The sequence below is a fragment of the Crocuta crocuta genome, unplaced genomic scaffold, assembly GCF_008692635.1.
Source record: "Crocuta crocuta isolate KB4526 unplaced genomic scaffold, BGI_CrCroc_1.0 scaffold149, whole genome shotgun sequence".
NCBI lineage: Eukaryota > Metazoa > Chordata > Mammalia > Carnivora > Hyaenidae > Crocuta > Crocuta crocuta.
This window is the reverse complement of record NW_027551561.1, coordinates 1,882,189-1,906,149: the sequence shown is the minus strand read 5'-3', so window position 1 is coordinate 1,906,149 and position 23,961 is coordinate 1,882,189. Positions and strand designations below refer to the sequence as shown.

Sequence of the window (23,961 nt, the reverse complement as noted above, 5' to 3'; positions counted from 1 at the left end):
GCTGCGAAACCTTTGTCCTCAGTGTTTTTCTCCTCAGGGCTGGGCCAGGAGGCAGGGAGATCTCTGGGTTGTGGCTTGGGGGATGGGGTGCCAAAGAGGGGGCCAGGAACTGGATGGGGCTGTTGTGAAGAGAGTACCCCGGGAGGAAACTGAGTCTGAAAGGATTGGCCAGGGGGTGGGCGGCAGACGGGGCGCTCCTGTAAGCATGGCAGGGCACGGGAAGGAGGCAAGTCCAGATTTCCAAAGTGCTGCAGGGAAGAGGCCTCAGATCAGCTGGGTAGCCACTGCCACAGGGCCCCTTGGGGTTTTGACTACCTTTTGTCCCTTCAACGGGCTCTGGATGGGATGGGGAAGAGGCTGGTGGTGTCCCAGTCTACGCGGCCCCTGCCCTCTGCTGGATGTAGGTTTCTGGAGGAGCAAGTTCGATCCGAGCCTCACCCAGAGAGACACTTTCCACCTGAATGAGGAGTTCGTGGTGCCAGTGAACATGATGCAAGCGCGCACATATCCCCTGCGCTGGTTCCTGCTGGAGCANTGGGGGGGGGGGGGGGGGGGGGGGGGGGGCGGCGGAGCAGGCGCAGCGGTAGAGGGGGTTGTGGCCCACCTTTCCTGCAGTGCAGTAGCTGAGACAGGTGGCTCGGGAAGGTTTCACTATGCCCCGAGCCCGTGGGGACTGAGGTTCTCTCTCTTCGACATTAATTAATGGAGGGGGGGCACGTGCTGCATGTCAGATCCCGTTCTAGGCGCTGGGGGCACAAGAGGGATCAGGTCTCTGCTCTCGAGAGGGAAGACACACAAACATATAGGAACAAACGTACTTTCAGAGAGCGGTGAGTGCTGCGAAGGAAGAAAAAGGGACCGGTCAGTGAGCGGGAAGATATTTTAGAGAGAGTGGCCAGGGAGCATTCTTTGAGGCGGGGCCTTGAGTGGAGACCCAGGTGATCTTTGGTTATAGGGGTTTATTACAAGGGCCCACGACTCAGCCTCAGCATCCTTGGGAGATGTGACCTGGCTGTCACAGTGCTCCTCAGAGAAGGGAGGGTCTGGTTGGGATGGATTTGTCAGTATCCTGCTGGAACATTCTGATGGGATGGAGTGCTGTGCCGAGCTGCGTCAGGGGGGGCCTCCCTTGCTTCTGGCCCAAATGTGGTCCTGTTGGCTTGAGCGTGGATCCCGGGCCCATCGGCTGTGGCGGAGAATGCCATGCCGGTTAGTTTTGCAAGGCGGCACGGCACAGACCTCAGCCGCTTCTGAAGCCCTCCCGAGGGGGCTGTGGGCGAGGCGGGCACGTGAGAGCCATGTCTGGCTTCTCTCCCTTGCACCCTGACCGCTGGACTGTCTTGTTCACCTCCCTACCTGTTCCCTTTGTCCTGTTCCTGCCCTCTAGGCTGTGACCTGCCCATTCTTCCTTCACCCCCTGCCTCCGCTCCCGGCCCTGGGCCCTCCCCTTCCTCACGCAGCTGGCCGCTGCGCCTAGAGCCTGAGGAGTCACAGCCGCCAGGGATCATCGAGCCCAGTGCTTTCCACACGTGTGGAGCTGCAGAAACCCTGCTCACACGAAATCTTACCTCAAATCGCAGTATCACACACATCCGGGCAGTCACTGTTGAAGGTGGAGGGGGGCGGGGTGGGGAGAGAACCGCCCTTTGCAGTGGCTCCTCTGCAGAACCTAGGGTGGTTTGGACACGGACCACCCAGGCCGTTGTACAAAGGGAGGGACTGAGAGGCAGACACCGGGGCTTTCTCAACCCAAGTCACTGGTAGCACGTGAGGAGAGAGAAAGTCACCATTTTTTGAGCACTGCCTATGTGCTGAGACTCTGCTAGAAGCTTTAAAAGGTGCTCTCTCTCTTTCTCTCTCAGTCACACGTCAGCTTGCAATGTGGGCGGGTAGCATTAGTCCACTTCACAGGTGAGGAAGTGAGGCTCAGGGAGGCAGAACACACACCTGAGCAGAATGGACTGGAACCCCTTGTCCATCTGTGTCTGCAGCCTAGGCTGGCCCACGCCCCATCTCATGTCGTCTCCTCTCCTTCTCTGTAGGTGGCTCATTTCCCCTTTAAGAACAACATGAGCTTTGTGGTCATTATGCCCACGTACTTTGAGTGGAATGTGTCCCAGGTGCTGGCCAACCTGAGCTGGGACATCCTACACCAGCCCCTACTGCGGGAGAAACCCACCAAGGTCCAGCTGCCCAAGTTGCATCTGAAATACGAGCTGGACCTGGTGGCCACCCTCAGCCAGATGGGTAAGGAGGCTGGGCATGGGACAGCTCCCTCTCCCAGGTCAGGCTAGGCAGAGTGGGTGAGGAGGAACCCCCCCCAGCTGGCAGTGGGGCACCCCAGCTTTGGGTCCCGGCCTTTTCTGGGTCTTCAGGAAGTAAGAGCATTTCCTACAAGCCCCTGAACCATCTATCCTGGCGTGGGCTGGGGTGGCCCAGGGAATGAAGACCTTCTCCGTCCAAAATAGAGCATTGCAGAGAATCCCAGCTAGAGAACCTGGGAGGCATGTGAGCCTTGCTGGCTGTCCTGCAAGGGGGACTGTACTAGGCCCTAGGAGCCCACCGTGTCCCAAGAGCTCAGTCAGATGGAGTGGACTGATAAGGAATCCGGTACTTACAATTTAGTGTAAGTGATAAGATGGAGGGCTTCTCTCCAGTGAACTGGAAAGAAGGCACCTGTCCAGATTTGGGGGCAGGGAATCAGGGAAGGCTTCCTGGAGGAAGTGACTTTTAAGCTGATACTTGGAGGTTAAATAAGAGTTGACCAGGATGCCAGACACCCTCGCAGGCACATCCAGGCAGCCTGTGGGACTGCAGGCAGCTCTGAGCAGCAATCTCGTACCCTGGGCAGGCCTGCAGGAGCTGTTCCAGGCCCCCGACCTGCGTGGGATCTCTGACCAGAGCCTGGTGGTGTCCAGTGTGCAGCATCAGTCCACTCTGGAGCTCAGCGAGGCTGGCGTGGAGGCGGCCGCGGCCACTGGCACTGCCATGTCCCGCATGTCTCTCTCCTCCTTCATTGTGAACCGCCCCTTTCTCTTCTTCATCCTCGAGGACGCAACAAGCATGCCCCTCTTCGTGGGCAGCGTGAGGAACCCCAACCCCGGTGCACAGTGGGAGCGCAAGGAACAGCAGGATTCCCCCGATGACAGGGACTCCTTCCAGAACCACAAAGCCTTCCCCCGTGGAGACAAGCCCTTCGGCCCTGACTTGAAACTTGCACCCCCCTCAGAGGAGGATTACCCCCAGCCTTATGACCCCAAGTGAGAGGCCAGCTGCCAGCATCCTGAGTCCCTGCCTGGACCAACCTCTCAACGCCTGTGACTCTTTCCAAACAGCTTCGTGGGGTTAGGGCAGGGGCCTGGCAGGGAGAGGAGAGGAGCCGTCTTCTCCCGCCTCCTCTCCTCTCCCCTCCTCCAGGGAGTTTGGGGTGGGTGGGGCCAGGACAAGGGCAGGCGTCAGGGAATCGTGGGCCTTGATCCCACATCATTTCTTCCAAAGCGGCTTGGAGGCTGTCCTTGGGCAGAAGGGCACCTAGAAATCCACTTTTGTCAGGAAGGGAGGGAGGTTATTCCCTAAGTTGGCTGTGGCACCTCCACGTTTGTTTACCAGAGGGGGGTGGGGACAGGAGGGATTGGATGCCTGGGCTGGGGCGACGACAGGCAGGCCCTGGGGGTGGAGCCTGGTCCCACTGGGTGGGTGGGAGTCGAGCCTTCCAGTCACTGCTTGGGCCTGAACCTCCCCAAGGCCCTCGGCCCTCCCTCCGCCCACCCTGATGCTCTGTCACCTCAGTCCCCCCACCGCTCCTTGGAGACACCCGCATTGCCAGGACGCTCCTTCCCTCCTCTCCCTCCTCTCCCTCTCCCTCCTCTCCCCGGAGGACATGTCTCCTGTCTCCGGGGCTGCGGTGGGAGAGGAGGGGAATCGTTCCCCAAGGCTCTTTTGTAAAGTTTTTGTAGTGATTTTTATGCCACCCGAATAAAGAATGAATGGCCCTGGCTGCTTTGATGTCACTCTTCTGGGCGTGAGTGGGAGAAGGGGGGCTGAGGAAGGCGGGAGGAGGCCACAGGCTGCACTGAGCATCGGGCTGGTCCCTGACAGCCCTCTCTGCCACGTTTGTCCTCTGACCACTCGCCCGCCCTTCTCCGCGCAGCCCCCTCTGACCTTGCCAGCCCTCTCCAGGGCCACCTCCACGCCAGCCTGGCTCTGCCCTCAGCCTCTTCCTCTCCAGAGACCTCCAGCAGCCAGCAACGAGGGCGGCTCAGAAATAGCGGCGGCCTCCCGGAATGGGAGAAGTGGCAATTAGGGAGCTTCTGGAGTTTCTAATTAAGCGCGGTCCTCCTGCCAGGAGCAGGCGCCCGCCAGCCGGAGGGCAGGCTGCAGGAAGTGCTGGCTCCAGCTGGGGGACCCCCTGGGGAAACGGTTGGGCGCACCGCATGCTGGGGGCTGCGCCGGGTGTCCGTGTGGGTGGGCCCTTGTCTGTGCACACAGGGTGTCCCTGCGGCGGCCACCTGCAGCCCTCAGGAGCACAGGTTAAGAGCAAGTGCCTGGGATAGATTTTTGCTTCTTACAAACCAGCAGTGTGGGGAGACAGGCAATAAATAAAACAAGTGCAACAGATAGTGTGTCAGAGGGTGACAAGGGCTATGGAGAGAAAGAAAGCAGGGAAGGCTTCCCGTAGAAGGTGATGTGGGAGCAGAGACTGAGAGCAGGGGAGGGCAGGCCCCATGGAAACCTTGGAGAGAAGCTTCCTGGGCAGAGGAGGAGTGAGGGCAGAAGTGAAAGCATGCTCAGAAGGTTCAGGATGAGCAGGAGATCCAAGGGGCTAGGGTGGGGGTGGGGGCAGGGAGGGGTCAGAGGGGAACTTGAGACAGACCACGTTAAGGTTTTAGGTCTGTGAAGACCGTTGTTTTTATCTTAGGTGTAAGAAGTAATTGGAAAGTGGAATCAGCGTCTACCAAGTTAATTTCACCTTCTACATCCTTCTTAGCTCCTCTCCACTGTGGCTCTAGCTACGGCTGGGATCTGGTCATCACTCCCAGGGTCGCTTGCCTCCTAGGTTCTCCCTGCTGCTGCTGACTGTCTTACCCAATCCCCCTACAAGTCCTTGTCAGAGCTCGAGTGTCCAGCAGTGCGTCAAGCTCTGGGGATACAGCAATGAGCAAGCAGGCACGATCCCTACCCCCCGGAGCCCAAATCTGGCGGTAGAGTGGTCTAGACAACAAACAAGCTACAATCTTGGGTTGAAATACAGTATGCAAAGTGCACAAGTCATAACTGTACACGGACTTAGTGAATTTTCTCGTGAACCCAATATCCCTGTTGCACCCACATCAAGAAATGGAGCTCACTCTCGTGACTTCCAGTCACAGGTTCGTCTTTCCTGGTTTTGAACTTCATATACAAGAATTATACGGTCTGCACTGTTGGGTCTAGCTTGTTTCATTCAACTTCCTGTTTGTGACATTCGTCTGTGTTGTTGTGGATGGCGATAGTCCATTCACTGTGGAAGGCTGTCAAGTGAGGGGTACCGTGGTCCGATGTGAGTTCTAGAAGGCTCCCTTTGGCTGCTGTGTGGAGAATAGAATGTAGAGGGACCAACGTGGGTTAGCAGGAAGGAGACACAAGGGTCGGGTGTGGAAATGGAGGAAAGTGGTCAGAATTCAGCAATATGCAAGTAGATGCTGTAGATTTTGTGGACAGACTGCATGGGACATGACGAACAGGAAAGGCTCAAGGATGGTGGGGTTCATTGTCCAGATTCCTGGATTTCTGTTTTGAGAAAATGGGTTTCACAGAGATGCGGATCAGAATGAGGGAGAGATTTTAGCATCGACTGGAGGTTTCTTTTTTTCTTTTCTTAAATTATTTTAAAGTAATCTCTACACCCAATGTGTGGCTTGGATCCACAACCCCGAGATCAAGAGATGCACGCTCCACTGACTGAGCCAGCCAGGAGCCCTGACGGGAGACTTCTATTTTGGACATGTCAGGACTGCGATGGCACATTAATGGAGACTAACATAGGCTGCCTGGGACAATTCAAGTTATGTCTGTGGTTCTGAGGAGTATTTGGATGATAAATTATATGTTCATCCTACCTACCATCCATATGGATTTGTCAAATAGGCTGTTGAATATCTTGGTCAGGACTGGAAGTGTGTATTTGGGACCATACGGATGCACTTAAAGTCACGGAACTCGGGGACATCACTTAAGAGGAGATGTTGATGGAGAGGAAAAGCGGTCCCAGATCAAGCCAGCAAAGGAGACAGAAAAGATACCGCGTGTGAGGCAGGAGTGGTGGGGGTGGTTGGGGAATGGGAGGGTGTGAAGAATCAGGGTTTCAAGAAGGAGGAACCATCTACTCTGCTGCCTGCTGTCAAGGGAAGAGACGTCCATCTGGTGGTCAACCGTGGACTTTGTGACAGCTGTTTCGAAGGAGAGGCAAGCACAGAAGCAAGTTTGAAGTTGACGAGGGAATGGAGCAGGACATCTCTCATGGCAATCGGAGGGGAGAGCAATCCTTCTTTGTAAGTGATCATGAAATCATTGGGACAGACAAAAAGGTGTAATGAATTGCATAATGCCATTAAAATATTCTCAATATAGCGACAGCCTCCGATCCCTCCTCTACCCCCATAACTGTCATCCTGACTTTGGTTTCTACTATTTTCTTTCTTTTTTTTTTTTTTAAATGTTTTATTTATTTCTAGGAGAGAGAGAGACAGCGTGAGCAGGGGAGGGTCAGAGAGAGAGGGAGTCACAGACTGAAACAGGCTCCAGGCTCTGAGCTGGCAGTCAGCACAGAGCCCGATGCGGGGCTCGAACCCACGAACCATGAGATCATGACCTAAGCGAAAGTCGGACGCTTAACTGACTAAGCCACCCAGGTGCCCCTGGTTTCTATTATTTTCACGCATTTCTTTTACTTTGATCACACGAGTTTTTATCCTTAGGTGGTATATAATATTGTTTTTGCATGTTTTTAAGCCTTGTGTAAGTGTGTCTGCTGTTTGTATGTTTCTGCGACTTGTACCACCCCACGTTGTGAGACAGGTCTGTGCTGATACAAATGACCTCCCTTCGCTATTCCTCGGGGCTGGAAGACTCTTCCACCTCTATTTAGTTTCCTGTTGATGGGCATGCACCTACTTTGTTTCTTTTCTTTTCTTTTTAAATTTTTTTATGTTTTATTTATTTCTGAGAGAGAGAGAAAGAGAGAGAGAGACAGCGTGAGCAGGGGAGGGTCAAAGAGAGGGAGACACAGAATCTGAAACAGGCTCCAGGCTCTGAGGTAGCTGTCAGCACAGAGCTCGACGTGGGGCTCAAACCCATGAACCGTGAGATCATGACCTGAGCCGAAGTCGGACGCTTAACCGACTGAGCCACCCAGGCGCTCCACTTTGTTTCTTTTCTTAAAAATTTTTTCTTTAGCATTTATTTTTGAGAGACAGAGCATGAGCAGGGGAGGGGCAGAGAGAGAGGGAGACAGAGAATCCGAAGCAGGCTCCAGGCTCCCAGCTGTCAGTCCAGAGCTGGACGAGGGACTCGAACCCATGAAGCGCAGATCATGACCTGAGCTGAAGATGGATGCCTAACGGACTGAGCCACCCAGGCGCCCCCAATTACAGTTTTAATTTGCATTCCCCTGATTACTGGTGAGGATAAACCATCTTTTTCATCAGTTTATCGGCCACTTAGGATTCTTCTCCTGTGAATTACTTGGGTCTATGGTTCTGCTGAGTTTTTAATTTTTTGTATTAATTTGTAACTATGCTACCGTTAGTAATCTTTTTTTGTCAGTTACTTGTGTAACAATTATGTTTTCCCCATGCGAGGCTCTTGTTTTTATTTTGTCTTATGGTATCTTCTCGTGTTTTTATTTTTAGTGTTAAATTTATCAATCTTTTATCATTTGTTCTTCTTTTGGTGTCTTGTTTAAAAAAAAAATCCTTTCTACCCAGAGACCACAAAAGGATCCATCTATACCTTTCCTTTTTTTTTTTTCAATTTATTTATTTAAGAGAGAGAGAGAGCGAGCAAGAGAGAGCACATGCACAAGCAGGGGAGGGGCAGAGAGAGAGAATCCCAAGCAGGTTCCATGCTGTCAGTGCAGAGTCTGATGTGGATTCAAGCTCAGGAACCATGAGATCACAACGTGAGCCGAAGTAGGACACTTAATTGACTGAGCCACCCAGGAGTCCCTGTATTTGCTTTTTAAAGCATTAAAAGTATGTCTGATACACAGGAAAGAGATTAACAGAGGTCTCCAGGGAGTGGAATGAGGCAACTGGAGATCAGAGCACTGTGTACCTTTTGTTGCTTTTGGGTTTTGAACCAGAACAAAACACCTATTTTTCTTTAATGTTCATTTATTTTTGACAAAGAGAGCACCGAGCCGGGGAGGTGCAGAGAGAGAAGGAAACAGAGGATCTGAAGCTGGCTCTGCGGTGACACCAGAGAGCCTGATGTGGGGCTTGAACATATGAACCGAGAGATCATGACCTGAGCTGAAGTCAGACACTTTACCAACTGAGCCACCCAGGCGCCCCAACAAAATGCCTATTCTTAAATAATTAAAAATTTTAAAAATGTTTATTTATTTTTGACAGGGGGAAGGCAGAGAGAGAGGGGGACACAATCCCAAGCAGACTCTAGCCTCTGAGGTGTCAGCACAGACCCCGACGGGGGCCATTCACACACCCGGGAGATCATGGCCTGAGCCAAAGTCGGATGATCAACCCACTGGGCCATCCAGGCACCCCCTATTCTTAAATAATTTAAATAAAAGCCATTAAGAAAGTTTCTTCAAAAACAGAAATTGTTTTTCACATTTAATCCGTAATGTAGCTGGAGCTGATTTTGTGAATGGTGTGAGGTAGGGATTTGGTTTTAACTTATCCACATGGATGCTTATGTCCTTCCTGCCTTTCCATGCTTAGCTCGTTCTTATTTACCCTCCAAGACTCAGCTTAGATTCATATATTCCAACCACATGGCCACAGTGCCCTTCAGAACAGTGCTGTCCAGTAGAAATACGATGCAAACTACATACGTAATTTGAGATTTTCTAGTAGCCACGTTAAAAAAGAAATAGGTGAAATTAAATTTAGGAATATATTTCATTTAACCTAATACGTATTCGGTGTAAAAACTATTGAGATACTTTACAGTATTTTTTTCATATGAAATATCCACAATCTGCTGTGTAAGTTACACTCACATCTGACTAGCCACATTTCAAGTGCTCACGCCTTTTACTTCCATAGAACTAATTATATTTTATATTGTATTCGAAGCCACACTAGTCCCCATCCTGATCATCATTACCCGATGAGCTAATCAAACAGAACGACTAAACGCAGGCCTCTATTTCCTATTCTACACCTTAGTAGGTTCATTACCTCTCCTAGTCACACTATTGTATATTCAAAGCACATCAGGGTCCCTAAATTTCCAACTCACACAATACTGGACTGAACCAGTCTGAACTACTGGATCTAACGTTTTCCTATGACTAGCGTGTATAATCACATTCATAGTAAAAATACCCTTATATAGATCAAACCTCTGACTACTTAAAACACATGTAGAAGCCCCTATCACGGGGTCCTTAGTTCTTGCCACTGTACTTCTGAAACCAGGCGGGTAAGGAATAATATGAATAATACGTATTACAAAATTACCCAATCCATTAACAGACCAAATGGCATACCCTTTCCCAATACTGTCCCTATGAGGAATAATTAGGACAAGCCCTATTTGCCTACGTCAAGCAGATCTAAAATCCTTAATCGCATATTCATCCGTAAGCCATATGGCCCTCGTCATGGTAGCAGTTCTCACGCAAACACCATGAAGCTGTATGGAAGCAAACACTCTAATAATTGCCCCTGACTAACAACATCCATCAATACTGTTCTGTCGCACAAACTCCAACTATGAAAGACGAACTATGTTCTCGCACAGCCCAGTTCTTCCTCTGGTCAGATCTTCTCCCCACCGCCCTTTCTGACCTTCAGAAATCACAGAATCCCGGGGCTGAAACAGCAGACAGACACCCCCGTTCCATTTCTCCACTTTTCAGCCAAGGCAAGGGAGGGGCGGGGAGAGTTTTCTTGCACCAAATCCCAGCTCGTGGTGCCAGAGCCAAGGACTAGGAAAAGCCTCGAGCCCCCCGCGCTGGGCAGGGTTTTTTTTCTCTGCTCTAGCCTGCCTCCCGGTCCTCCTCCCCACCCAAGGACTCTTCCCCAGGCCTGTCTCCCACCCGAGTTGGCCAGGGTGCCCTCCGGGGGTGGACTGCAGGCCGGAGGAAGGCCAGGGCCCTGGAGGAAGGTCTGGCGGAGTTGGGGTGGGAATGTGTGAGTGTGTTGGGGGGGGGTATGGTGGAAGGGCAGCAGTGGGTTAAAGTTAACACCAGGCAATGATGCAATCACAGAGTGCAAACTGAGTGCAGGTCGCTTTAAGAAAGGAGTAGCTGTAATCTGAAGCTTGCTGGGCGCTGCGTTGGGAGGCGGCTGCCAGAGCGCTGGTGCTTGCTGGAGCCCCTCAGTGTGCAGAGGCTGGCACGGAGCTGCGGCGTGCCCACAGGTAAAGCAGCTCCCTGTCTGGTGCGAGTGTCGAGTCAGAGGCTCCCCGGGGCTGGAGGGGAGGCACGGAGCAGGAAAGCGGGGTGCAAGGGAGAGGAGGTGGGGAGACAGGCACTCCTGCAGCTTGGGCACTGGGGTGAGAGGGTGAGAGCAGGCAGAGGGAGTTGGGGGCAGAAGGCCAGGGCTCAAATGCCCCGAACCCCACTGCACCACTAGAAGAAGAGGCTGGAAAGACTTTTGAATGAAGTGGGTGGGAAGCAATGGAAGAGGGCGGTGGTGGGAGGAAGCAGAGGGCTCCGCCGCTGGGCTGGGCATGAGAAGCACCTCCAAGGGGCCCTGCAGCCCTGAGGGAAGGAGGCTGTCCCAGAGCAGTGCTTCTCTGGGGCATTTAGGAGGCAGCCACCCCCACCCCACTCCCAGCCCAGCCTTGGCTGAGGCTCAGCTCCCTGCTGCTTTTTCAGAATCAACTGGTGCTGATTTCAGAGGTAACTTCCCACACTGCCAAGCAGCTGGCCCGTTGAGCCCTGCAGAAGACTGGACAGAGGATAGCTGGATCCTTCTAGCCAGCGATCATCCTTTCTCTTTGGCCAAATGAGCTGCCAGTGAAGGCTGGGGTGGGAGACCAGTGGGGCTTTGGCCTCTTGCGAACAATGGCCGCCATTTAGTCCAGCCAGCGGATGGGGTCTGGGGGCTCTGCTGCCCACATCCTTTCCGCTCCCTGGGGTAAGAGACAGCAAGGAGCAGGTCTGAGCCAAAGAAAAGCCGCAGGCTTCCCAGAAACCCCATCACTGTCTGGCCCCTGCCTGTCACCAGGAGTTCAGCCCCTAGGCCGAGGGTGGGAGGGGAAGGGGGCCAGAGAGCTCTGCTTCTAGGGCTGGCGCGCCTGGGGTGCGGGGAGATGAAGCTCCTGGGCAGTCTGGCCCCACGCATTCAGGCTTCTGGGCTTCAGAAGGAAGGCTTCCCGGGGACTGGCGGGGTCCCCATGGGTGGAATGGGCCTGGAGGGGACCCCTCGGAGCCTCTCCCCCAGGAGAGAGGGTGGTGCCCTTCCCTGCGCTGCCCAGGAGGCCCGCTGCCATGTGGCTGTAGGCCGCGTGGTGCTGGGAGGAGGGCTGCTGTTTGTCTCCCAGCTGGATTTAATCTACAACACATGTACTGGCTCAGCTGTATCCTCCCAGCTTGAAGGCAAGATCACAAAATCCCAGTTCCTCGTGTCTCTTGATCTGAGTAAATGTGGCAGAAAGGAAGGCCTGACCTTGGCCCAACGGGTAGCATATCCACCTCCTCCCCCTGCCCTCCCCTTCCTGGTATGGCACGAGCCTGGCTTGGATACTGCCCTTTGGACACGATGGCATCACTGTCCCTGTGCCCCTGGCCAGGGGGCCGCTGCCTGCCCTCAGCCCACAGAACAGTCACCCTGGACGGGGCAGTGAGTGGGCTCAGAGGGCCCCCCAGCCCCACGCAGGCTCTCTGTTCTCTCAGTGCCCTTGTGGGGGGCTCTCCGTAATCTCTCCTCTTCCCTCAGCCCCAGGGCTTGAGGTAGGGGATTCTTCATGGCCCAGCCACTGGCTCTGGGCCAGCTGGGGACCCATGTGCCTTTCACTGCCAGAGTCCCTCACTTTTCTTCAGTCTTCAGTCCATCCACGTGGGGACAGTGATCACACGGCCCGGGGCTTGGGCAGACTTGGTAGGGAAACTTATGGAGAAAGTCTGACCTCCAAGTACATTTGAACCATGAACTTAGCTTCCTTAGACATTATGCCAGGATGACCCCNCTTGTCCTTTATCCTTTCTGCCTGTGAATCTCCTGGAATTTGGGGTCTCTGATAAACCAGTCCGCTGAGGCTCAGGCGAGAAGACTCCCACCCGGGCTGGGGGTGGACAGAACAGCTGGGAGCCTGGATGGTGTTAAAGGACTCGATCTGGTACCACAGAGAGCTCTTCCTGTTGCCTCAACAGAAGATTTCTCCCTGAGCACCAGCGGCAGCTGTATAGGAGGGCAGCTGGCTGAGAATGGAGGGTCTGGGGGGCTCCCCTGGGACACAGCTCCACCTCAGGGTTTGGGAGGAAAGCCAGGCTCGCTCTCCCTCGCAGTCCAGCCATAGCTGGGCAGACTCTGGAGGCGGCCTCTTCCGTTGCTTTTCATCTCTACAGTGTTGTCTGGTGGATTATCTGGCCTGATTCTAAGGACTTTGGCCAAAATTCACACACCGCACTCCCAACTTTCCTATTTGTTCTGAGAAGTCAGGAAAGTGTGAGTGTTGTGTGTGTGGGAGGGCATTTCTGGATACATGAGACGGTGTTAAGGAAAGTGCTAGAGACCCTTGGCCCATGTGCGTGTCAGGGAGGCGAGGGGCGGGGAAGACAGGTTACAAATGGGTGACCTGGCAGTATGGACAGAGGAAGGACACGGACCAACCAAAGGTCCTAGTTGCTGAGGCCTTCTCTCGCTTTTTATTTTTTATTAAAAAAAATTTTTAGGGGCACCTGAGTGGCGCAGTTGGTTAAGCGTCCGACTTATGCTCAGGTTATGATCTTGCGGTTCGTGGGTTCGAGCCCCGCATTGGGTTCTGTGCTGACAGCTCAGAGCCTGGAGCTGCTTCAGATTGTGTCTCCCTCTCTCTCTGCCCCTCCCCCGCTCATGCTCTGTCTCTCTCTGTTTCAAAAATAAATAAAAACTATAAAAAATATTGTTTTAGGGGCACCTGGGTGGCTCAGTCGGTTAAACATCCGACTTCAGCTCAGGTCATGATCTCACGGTTCATGGGTTCGAGCCCCGCGTTGGGTTCTGTGCTGACTGCTCAGAACCTGGAGCCTTCTTCAGCTTCTATGTCTCCCTCTCTCTGAGCCCTCCCCTGCTCACATTGTCTCTCTCTCTCTCTCAGAAATAAATAAAACATTAAAAAAATTTAAGCATTTTAAAAAATGTTTTATTTATTTCTGAGAGAGAGAGACAGCAAGTGCAGGAGGGGGAGGGGTGGTGGCACGCACAGAGCCTGGGACCCAGATTTCCCTTTTCCCTTGTGGTCCAGGGGCCAGAGCAGGCCACTGCTTGGAAGGTGAACCTGGGTGGCTTCACTAAGAAACAGGGTTGTTTAATCTGAAGCAAAGAAAGCCCTGAGGGTGTAAGAGTTATTTTTGAACTGCTGGGTAGAAGAGGACCTGGGTCCCCAGGACGAAGGGGGACCCTGGCGTTCCAGGGGTAGGGAGACACATTTCAGCTCAGGGATGGATGGAGAGCTCACCTGCCTTTGCCCTATTCAGTTCTATGGAGACACTGTCTAATTTAATCCTCATCGCAATAGGTAAGAACTTTTGATTTCCATTTTACAAGAGCAGACACTGTGATTTCGAGAGCTATGAAGACAGACTGAGACTTGCACCCAGGCTGCCGGACCCAAGGGCCTGTGCTCCTGACCAGGAGAGTAAGAGCTCTCACCAGAGAACTGGGAAGGGACTGAGTCCCTTCTGAGGCTAGAAGTTCTAGACCAGAGGAATTCAAGGGGGGAAGTCTGATAACTTCCTGGGGAAAGCAGGGGCTCGTCCAGATGTGTCCATTCTCCGTACTCTGTGACTCTACACGTGGGACCTCGGTTCTGCCCCATTCTGACATCACCCCAAATCCTATGTAATGAGCTGCCGGGTGCCTCCAGGGAAGAGCCTTGCTGTGCCTTTGTGCAAGGCCACACCCACACGGAGGAGCCCACGGCTCCATCTCCACGGCCCTGGGGCTTTGGGTCCAAAGGTAGGTCTCTCGACGACGCAGACCGCGGACGAAAGCGCAAGCTCACCCTGAGATCGTAGGCGGTGAGGCAGGGGGAGGGGAGGGGAGGTGGAGAGAGGGTCCCTTCCAGCCTGGGAAGTCGGAGGCAAGGCGTCTGCTCCCTGGCCGGGGTGGCCGTTGGAGCAGGGCAGCGGGGGAGGGAAACAGCTCGCTGCCTCTTGCTTTCTTGCAGGCCCCGGGATGCAGGCCCTCATGCTACTCCTCTGCGCTGGAGCCCTCCTCGGGCACGGCGGCTGCCAGGACCACGCAGGCGGCCCGGAGGTCAGTGGGGGTGGGGCGAGGTGGGGACGTCAGCAACCCCAGCCCCTCCTTAGCAGGCAGCGCGGGAGAGGACACCCAGGTCCCAGGCCAGGCTCTGGCCTTTACATGCGGACGTCAGCAGAACAGACGGAGACAGAAATAAGATCCCAGAAGGTGAAAGGTGAAGGCAGTCTCACGAACCCAGGGCGGCCTCATTACCTGGCGTGACTGTGGGTCTTACTGACCGGGTGGGTTCCCGGATATTGGCACCGACACCAACCAGGGTGCGGCAGAGCTGTAAGGGCGCAGAAAGGCCTCCAACTGGGGCGCCTGGGTGGCTTAGTCGGTTAAGCGTCCGACTTTCACTTAGGTCATGATCTCGCGGTTCGTGGGTTCGAGCCACGCGTCGGGCTCTGTGCTGACTGCCAGCTCGGAGCCTGGAGCCTGTTTCAGTCTGTGACTCCCTCTCTCTCTGACCCTCCCCTGTTCACGCTGTTTCTCTCTCTCTCCTAGAAATAAATAAAAAACATTAAAAAAAAAAAAAAGAAAGGCCTCCAACTGCACAGGTAGATGCCAAGAAGCTAGTGCTGAGTGACAGTGAGGGGCCAGGGCCACTCAGCATCCTGGCTGGAGGATGAGTTCTGAGTTTGAGTTCTGGCTCTCTGTCTCACTTAGCACGGTTACCTTTGACAAGTCATTTTCACCTGACCCTCTTTCTTATCTATAAAGTGGGTTTAAAAATACCTCTCCTAGCAGGGCCATTGTGGCCACTTTCTACCCACAGGATACCTGCTCCAGAGGGGCTGGGGATGGGTGGAAACATCAAAGACTCAGTTCTTGCCTCAAGACACTTGGTCTTTTGAGGTGAGGAATACATCAACAGGCAAGAAATAAAGTACCTCAAATGAAAAGAACTAGCACAGAGCCCCGCACACAGTAGGCGGTTCATATGTAAGTGGTAGTTGAGTCTGTAAAAAGTTCAGAAAACCAAAAAGTGCCTTCAGATTGGGGCGATTAGGGACAGTTTGTGGTGGAGGAGATGACATGTGATGAGGGCCGTGAAAGACAAGGAGGGTCAGGTAGAGACCCGGGAGCAGTAAGGGGGAACAGATAGGGAGCTTTGCTCCAGCCTGAGATCAGAGTTCCTTAGCTCTGATTTTACAGAGGCTCACAGGTCACCCATGTTTAACTGTGCTCAGCTAATTTCCATTCGGGGCTGCGTGTCCCCAGCAGAGAGCTCCTGCGTGATCAGGGAGCACACACTCATCCGAACATGAGGCTACACGGACGGTCCTCGGGCCGGATGGCTGTAAGGGGCCAGGATGACAATCCCACTCAAAGCAATGAGGAGACCAGTCACCTTCGACTCACCTCTAATGGGCCTTGTCCTCAAATCCAGGACTCCCCCGCTCCCGACACCACAGGGGTGCCGGTGGAGGAGGAGGACCCCTTCTTCAAGGTCCCTGTGAACAAGCTGGCAGCCGCCATCTCCAACTTTGGCTACGATCTGTACCGCATGAGGTCCAGCCTGAGCCCTGCTGCCAATGTGCTGCTGTCTCCGCTCAGCGTGGCCACCGCCCTCTCGGCCCTCTCGCTGGGTGAGTCCCCTGCACGTCCATGCCTCTCTACGCCCTAGAGACTCTGCCCCTTAGGGAGGCGCTGAGACACTGGCCCCGCTGTGGTCCCCTGCCTGCGCACATACAATCCCTCCCTCGCTCGCCAGGGGACACCGAGCACTGCTGACTCAGGGGTGAGGCCTCAGGACCACTTACTGACAGGGTGACTTCGACACTCCTTCTTTCAAGAAGCTTCTAGAAGCGCGCCAGCCATCCGGCTAGATTATGGGGGTTCAAGCACACACAAGCAGGTGTGGTCTCTGCCCTCACTCGGCTCACAGCTGAGTTCACAGGGGCCTGTACCCCTCAGTCCTGCCCCTATCGCTTTCTCTAGGCCTGACGACCTTGGCCTGTGTTAGGAAAAACTATTTTTCTTCCATTGCCTTCAGATTTCTTGCCAGCCTAGGCTGTTGCCAGTGTGAGCAGTACAGGGCGTGGTGGCCTGTCCCGGGAGCTGGCCTGCCCTGGGCCCCGGCGGGCAGCTAGTGAGGCTCCCGCCCCTGTCTCCCTGGCAGGAGCGGAACAGAGGACAGAATCCACCATACACCGGGCTCTCTACTACGACCTGATCAGCAACCCAGACATCCACGGCACCTACAAGGAGCTCCTTGCCGCCGTCACTGCCCCCCAGAAGAACTTCAAGAGTGCTTCCCGGGTCATCTTTGAGAGGAGTGAGTCACGCTGGCCCTGGATGCCTGAGGAATAGGGGACTCTCTGCTCCACGTGAGGGCTTCCTTCTAAACACCAGATCACATCTGCCCAGGCTGGGCCTGGCACTGGTGGGCAGGAAGGGGCCCCGTGAGCTCAAAGAGGATCAGAAAGAGGAAGTGGCCTGAGGGAGACGGTGAGAGGGTCGGGGGGGAGGGCGGCAACGTGAAGAGAAACAGCCATGAGAGAAATTCGTTGTTCCCTGTCCAGCGCCTGGGGAAGCTGGCACCAAGTCTCGGGAAGTCACGGGAAGTCACTAGGCAGGAAGTTGGGCCTGTGAGTGGTAAACCAGAACCCGAGCCTGGCATGCTGTCAGAGAGCCGATGCCAGTTAGCTCTCCGAGCTGCTATTTCTCCATCTCTCCCCAGAGCTGCGGATAAAATCCAGCTTCGTCGCACCCCTGGAAAAGTCGTACGGCACCAGGCCCAGAATCCTGTCCGGCAACCCTCGCTTGGACCTTCAGGAGGTTAACAACTGGGTGCAGGCCCAGATGAAAGGGAAGATTGCTAGGTCCACACGGGAAATGCCCAGTGAAATCAGCATTCTCCTTCTTGGTGTGGCTTACTTCAAGGGTGAGGGCTCCTCTGCCTCTCTTTTGGCCAAGAGGGGGGACGGTGGGTGTCCGAGGGGCTGGGGAAGGGCAGGACGTCGGAGCTGGAGCCCAGCACGAACCCAGAGGTGAAAAGCCGGAGGATGACCTGAGGAACGCACTTGCCTGAGAGCTCTGTGCTTGTCACCTAGTCCCAGGCAAACGTGGGGAGGGCCTAGGGAGCCAAGAGGCTTCTGCGGAAAGACCAGCCCAGAGAAGAAAGCGCTACCACTCCTGCGCCTGTCTGGGGCGGGCACCGTAAGATTCGGGCTGGAGTCACAGGAGGGTCAAGGCCCAGCTCGGCCTCTCCTTGCTGTAGAGCCCTGCGCAGGCCTCGCAGCCTTCCTGGGCCCTATTCCCTCACCTCTGACACGGGACGGCACACTTACTTGAGTGTAAGCACCCAGAGGCTGTCTATCGTCTCCTGTCCTCACACCGACCAGGGCACTGTGCCCAGGACATGGCACGTCTTTGACAAACCGTTGTTGGCCATGTGAGGCTGGCCCCATTCAGAGAAGACTTGGGTGGGACTTGGGCAGCCTCCCTTTAATATGCTTTACAGTCGTCCCTCAGGCAGTAGCCACAGCGGACCCCTAACCTTGAGAAAAGCCCTCTTTGAAGCACTGACCTCCAGAAGGTCACATCGCTCGAAGGGAGCTCAGTTATCACGTCGCCGTGCGAGCACTGGCTAGCGCCTTAGCCCTCTGGGCTTCGGCGCCTTTTCAGATGTGAGAGGGGTGATGTTGAGGTCCCTTACGGCTCTGACCTCCTTCGATGCCATCTCCCAGGCGCCCCACTGCAGAAGTAGATACTGTTGACTTTTCTCCCGGGCTATCACAGAAGTTGTGTCATCCAGACCGTCAAATCACTAAAATCAACATATATATATATATGTCAGGATATATATATATATATCCTGAGTCTGTATATGGAAGGTGTTCAGATCCTAGACATTGTGTGGTCCAGCCTGAACATTCTGGGATGTAGCTGTTCCTTCAGCTGGGCAGCTTTCCACAACATGCTTTGGGCTCACACCACAGTCCCAAGGCTTGTCTGGTCTCCTGGGGCTCAGGGCACTGCGTTTGTTTCACTCCAGGGCAGTGGGTGACAAAGTTTGACTCCAGAAAGACTTCCCTTGAAGATTTCCACTTGGATGAGGAGAGGACCGTGAGGGTCCCCATGATGTCAGACCCTAAGGCCATTTTACGCTACGGCTTGGACTCTGATCTCAGCTGCAAGGTCTGTAGGGGGTAGGGGTGTGGTGGGGACAGGGGAGATGGAGACAGGCAGGGCGGTGTAGTGGGAATAGGATGACCTTTGAGATGTGACAGCTGTCTAAATTCTGTGTGACTTTCAGCAAGTCTACAGTTTCTCTGAGCCTTTCTTCTTAAAATGACGAAGGATAGGTATCGAAACTTAGCCTCTCAGGGTTTGTTGTAAGGATGAATAGATAATGGGAGGGCCGCCTGGCTGACTGAGTTAGTAAAGCCTCTGACTCTTGATCTCAGGGCTGTGAGTTTGAGCCTCACGTTGGGCCTGGAGCCTACTTTAAAAAAAAATGTGAAATGGGCCACGAGTGGACAACTCAAATGGTGGTGTTTTCTTGTCTTTCCCCCCATCTTTCTCTCTCTTTCTCTTCTCTCTTTGGGGAGAACTTTTATTTCTAGAATTCAAAGCCAAACTTTAAAAAACTGTCACAAACTCGGGTGCCTGGGTGGCTTAGTCCGTTAGGCGTTCGGCTCAGGTCATGATCTCACACTGTGAGTTCGAGCCCCACATCAGGCTCTGTGGTGACAGCTCAGAGCCTGGAGCCTGCCTCAGATTCCGTGTCTCCCAATCTCTCTGTCCCTTCCCTGCTCTCTCTCTCTCTCTCTAAATAAACATTTAAAAATTAAAAGAAAAACCTGTCACAAACTCCAAACTGCTGGCATTCTAAATCTTTCACATACACCTGACATCTTTTAATTCTAAGTCAATAGTCTTAAACCTTTTTCTTTGGGAATCTGACAGAATGCCCAAAACACTGGAGAGAAATGCCATGTATACACACGCACACATTGGTTTCTGTGGATGCTGATGATCCCGGGGATCTGAGGTTCAGAACCTCTGTTCAAAAGACCCATTTTCTTACTGCTTCTGTGTTGCGGTGCTCAACGCCCCCACCTCAGGCCAGGGCTCTGTACGTAATAGATGATCAGTAACTACTGGCAGACAAGTCCTTGGGAGAAAATACAGACCTGAGATTTGCTCTTAGAACCACAGGAGAACATTCTTTCAACACATAACTTTAGTTGGTATTAGGCTGAGTTGGGAAAAGGCCATGGCCTACTTTTTTGAAGGAAGCAGAGTAGACACCTTGCTGCCAGGAAGCAGTGGCCTAGACGGACAGTTGTTAAACAGATCAGAGGCTGGGGATGGCCCGGCCAGGAACCCACAGCAGAAGGGGAGAAGGCAGCGTGGAGTATGTCTGCCCCTGGGCTCCTGGGCTCCAAAGGACTCACCCACGTGCTCTTCCTCTGTTGTCTCAGATTGCCCAGCTGCCCTTGAGTGGCAGCATGAGCATCATCTTTTTCCTGCCTCTGAAAGTAACCCAGAACTTGACCTTGATAGAAGAGAGCCTCACCTCCGAATTCATTCATGACATAGACCGAGAGCTGAAGACCATCCAAGCGGTCCTGACCATCCCCAAGCTGAAGCTGAGTTATGAAGGCGAAGTCACTAAGTCCCTGCAGGAGATGAGTATGTCTGCAAGCCCTTGAGCTCCTGGGGTGGGTGGGGTGAAGCCCTGGAGCCTTCCACCTTGCTAAGCAGAACTCAAGGGTCCTGGGGCCACGGAGCCCTTGGAGTTCCATGGAGCCATGGAGCCTCTGAGTAGGGAAGCCAGGGATGATTCATTCTGCGAGTGCTGGACGGGAAGCCTGTACTGCCTTCCTTATCAGACACGTTCCTTAGCCCCAGAAACATACATCTGGTAATAGGACGCTGGGTGCGCCTCAAGACAGGTCTGTGGAGGTGGTACCTAATCTTAACCTCGCTTGCTGAGTACTCTTGGGCAAGTCACTTACCCCTACCCAGCCCAGAGGTCTACACGCCTCATAGAGGGTCCGAAGCGGTGCTCTACCCCCAGCTCGCCTGACTTCTTGAGAATCAGGATTTAGGAATCAGAAGCATATTCTTCCTCGGGGTGTTGGGTAAGGCAGGGGTTTAACAGAAATCTCTCTCCATCTCTGCAGAACTACAATCCTTGTTTGACTCACCGGACTTTAGCAAGATCACAGGCAAACCTATTAAACTTACTCAAGTGGAACATCGAGGTGGCTTCGAGTGGAATGAGGATGGGGCCAGCACCGCCCCCGGCCCAGGGCTCCAGCCGGCCGGCCTCACCTTCCCCCTGGACTATCACCTTAACCAACCTTTCATTTTCGTACTGAGAGACTCAGACACAGGGGCCCTTCTCTTCATAGGCAAAATTCTGGACCCCAGGGGCACTTAACGCTCCAGTGTCATGTTCAAATACCCCAGAAGAAGAAAAGCCTGGGGGGTGGCAGATTACATGTTACATGAAGGCTGCCCTTATCATGTTTCCATGTATACTTTGCAATAAATGTGCTTTATCCTTAACTTTTGATGCCCTCTTCCTCCTCCTATTTTGAGCTATGTTAAGTTTAATATTAAGATAAAGAGCCCTTTAGGGGCGCCTGGGTGGCTTAGTCGGTTAAGCGTCCGACTTTCACTNACTTTTGGTAATTTGCTGATCCTACAGCTATAGCCTGGGTCTGTCTAAACTCTGCAGAAAGTCACTATCTTCTAAAAAAATATTTTTTAAATATTTACTTTTGAGAGAGAAAGAGAGACAGAGTGCGAGCAGGGGAGGGGCAGAGAGAGGGAGACAGAGAATTCTGAAGCAGGCTCCGGGTTCCAAGCTGTCAGCACTGAGCCCAATGCAGGGCTTGAAGCCACGAACTGTGAGATCATGACCCGAAATGAAGTCGGACGTGTAACCGACTGAGGCCCCCCAGGCGGCCTGAAAGTCATGGTCATCTGCACTGTATAATGCAGGGCCTGAGTCTCTGCCGGGGGGTATTTGCGTACTAGGACTACTGATACTCCCCAGAGGGTGTCTTCTGCGCCTGTAAGCAGTGGGGCATGCTCTTAAATAAGCCAAACTTTAGGTTTTAATGCAAGCAGATTGTCCCCGGTCAAGCTAGTGTCCCCTGACAATATACGATAAGACAGGGACGGATCAGGCAGGCCACTTGTAACTTCAGGAAATATTTCATAAAGCATTTACAGAGAGCTCCCAAGTACGCCTAAATGGGACCTGCTAACTTCTAAACGTATTCTTTTCAAGGGAGAATGCCTGTTTTACAAAGTATAACAGGACCTGTTTTTTAGGAACCTGAAACATGCCAAGTGTTTGGAACAGAATATAGAACTGTCCTCAGGACTAAATTTTCCAGAAGAAAAATTTATCTCTATGAAACAAACAACAACAACAAAAAACCCAACTGGCCACTGCCTTGCCACAGTGAATCAGTAGAAAGAAGGATAAGTGTGATTCTGCCCGACCTTCATTCAAGCATTTGAACGTAAACTGTGTTCTAAACACTCAGCTTCCTGGGGCGCCTGGGTGGCTCAGTTGGTTAAGTATCCAAATTCGGCTCAGGTCACAATCTAACGGTTCGTGGGTTCCAGCCCCGTGTGGGGCTCTGTGCTGACAGCTAGCTCGGAGCCTGAAGCCTGATTCGGATTCTGTGTTTCCCTCTCTCTGCCCCTTGCCCGCTCATGCTCTGTCTCTCTCTCCCTCGAAAATAAATAAACATCGAACAAAATTTAAAAAAAAAAATTTAAACACTCAGCTTCCTGAAAAGCTACTGCCAGACGTCTTTGGGGCTATCTGTTCCCTGATTATAATGCTGAGGCAAGCAGTGGGCACTTCTGGGGCACGGCCAGGGTGGGCACGCTCCCAAAGCAGTGTGGACTTGACATTCTTTTCCACCAACTCATCGGAACCACTTGGTCACCGACGGTGACAGAGCGACCAGGGTTCGGAAACAGAGTCGCCTAGCTTTCTGACCAGGCTGGAATCTAGACTATTGCTACACATCCAGGTAGAAAAGTCCCGTCATCCCTACCCTTTGTCTTTCAAGTCTGAAACCACAAGCAGCAATGCTTTCAAGTCTGAAACCACAAGCAGCAATGCCTGCACCCTCAGCACCATCTGAAGCTCTCCCCGCCATCCCAATGTCTCCGTGCGTATGCAGTCTGTGTTTGCCAGCTTGGGGAGGTCTGGTAGAAAGGAGTCTCTCTTCAGGCTTGCTACTAAACAGAACTGAGAACGGAGGCACACGTGTCACCACTATAAGCTTCATTTTATTAGTGTTTGGCCAGTGAGTCTGCCATGAGTATAGAAGGAGACGCAAACAGATAACAAGGACGGAAAACTGGTAGATCGTCTGGTTTAGAGCTGCCATTTCGGGAAGAAAACTGCTCAACAAGAGTGGCCCCATACTTACTTCTCTAGTCACAATTTACACTGCCCCCGTTTTAACAAAGGATCAAGAAAGCTAGATGTCAGAAGTGAAATGGCATCTCTAGAGGTAAGGAGCCTTGGTGATTTCTTGCTTTATAATTATTTTTCAATTACAATACGACGACCAACTCCTAAGGGCTGAAGTTCCCACTGAAGTGGTACATAACATTTCATTACTCCTAGAAACCATAGGAATGTTCCAGGGAAACAGACTATCATCATTTAGTGAGGTGGAGTCTAGCCAAAACCCCAGGCTAACTTCCAGATGCCTGCAGACGAGCTAAAATCCTTTTAAAGGGCTTAGGCTCTCCAGACACTGGTTTTGCGTCTTTTCTGGGAACTGGGAGTTTTTACGGGAGGGTAGTTAACTGTTGGAAGAAAACCTTGGGATCCTGCATGGAAGGCCCCCCAGGGATGGGTGGCAAGTCCAATAAGCAAGATTTCATCTTTTGTAGCTCCTGGATCTCGTCGTTCCAAGGGCCAAAGTGCACCATCAGCACCTCTTCTGCCTTCCGTATTGTGTTCAGCGCCTCTGGTATTGCAAACCTGAACAGCGGTAGGTAAAAGGAGTGAATCCACCCATTCAACCAACCAAACATTCATTAATCAAGGGTCTGCTCGCACCCTGTGAAGAATACAAAGTTACAGAAGATCGATGTGTCCTTAAGGATCTTACAGTCCAGAAGGGTTGGTGACTTTCATGAACACACACGGCAAGGCAGAGATCGAAAACAAAGTTATAAGAAAAAGCATAAAGAGTCCAAGGTCCTGAGAAACGGGCAAATCTCAAAGTGTTAATCTGGTGTTTCTGTCATGGTTTACTCAGGAGCCTTCGTCTGCAGGTAACCAAGTCCATCCCTGACCTGCCTCTGCGGCCCTGCTCTCTCTCTCTGACCAAATGGG

The 23,961-nt window shown here is 53.0% G+C and overlaps 3 protein-coding genes across 4 annotated transcripts in view; 2 read left to right on the top strand and 1 right to left on the bottom strand.

Moving 5' to 3' along the window:
* The window catches only part of SERPINF2 (serpin family F member 2), a 6,138-nt gene extending 2,141 nt beyond the window's left edge, over positions 1 to 3,997 (top strand). The window contains exons 8-11 of the mRNA XM_077749825.1: positions 405 to 531; positions 1,461 to 1,599; positions 2,043 to 2,247; positions 2,852 to 3,997. Coding sequence (XP_077605951.1) covers positions 405 to 531; positions 1,461 to 1,599; positions 2,043 to 2,247; positions 2,852 to 3,264 — 884 coding nt within the window. The 3' untranslated portion in view covers positions 3,265 to 3,997. The remainder of the gene's footprint in view (positions 1 to 404; positions 532 to 1,460; positions 1,600 to 2,042; positions 2,248 to 2,851) is intronic.
* A 6,486-nt stretch (positions 3,998 to 10,483) lies between these two features.
* SERPINF1 (serpin family F member 1) lies at positions 10,484 to 21,146 on the top strand. 2 transcript variants are annotated; one of them, XM_077749640.1, is made up of 9 exons: positions 10,508 to 10,590; positions 11,051 to 11,074; positions 14,545 to 14,633; positions 16,012 to 16,210; positions 16,744 to 16,899; positions 17,305 to 17,508; positions 18,622 to 18,764; positions 20,054 to 20,264; positions 20,759 to 21,146. In XM_077749640.1, exons 3-9 carry the CDS (start codon positions 14,553 to 14,555, stop codon positions 21,016 to 21,018), a joined length of 1,254 nt encoding a protein of 417 aa, XP_077605766.1. In that variant the 5' UTR covers positions 10,508 to 10,590; positions 11,051 to 11,074; positions 14,545 to 14,552; the 3' UTR covers positions 21,019 to 21,146. The 2 variants fall into 2 exon arrangements, with proteins under 2 accessions (XP_077605765.1, XP_077605766.1); XM_077749639.1 differs by lacking the exon at positions 11,051 to 11,074 and having other exon boundaries at positions 10,484 to 10,590.
* A 1,730-nt stretch (positions 21,147 to 22,876) lies between these two features.
* The window catches only part of SMYD4 (SET and MYND domain containing 4), a 43,135-nt gene continuing 42,050 nt past the window's right edge, over positions 22,877 to 23,961 (bottom strand). Inside the window, exon 11 of the mRNA XM_077749790.1 lies at positions 22,877 to 23,604. Within this exon, the coding sequence (XP_077605916.1) occupies positions 23,409 to 23,604 (196 nt within the window). The 3' untranslated portion in view covers positions 22,877 to 23,408. The remainder of the gene's footprint in view (positions 23,605 to 23,961) is intronic.

Coding starts and splice junctions, on each gene's coding strand:
- SERPINF1 (XM_077749639.1), top strand. CDS start 14,553: ATGCAGGCCCTCATGCTACTCCTCTGCGCTGGAGCCCTCCTCGGGCAC. Junction 16,900..17,304: donor CCGGGTCATCTTTGAGAGGA/GTGAGTCACGCT, acceptor ATCTCTCCCCAG/AGCTGCGGATAAAATCCAGC. Junction 20,265..20,758: donor TAAGTCCCTGCAGGAGATGA/GTATGTCTGCAA, acceptor CCATCTCTGCAG/AACTACAATCCTTGTTTGAC.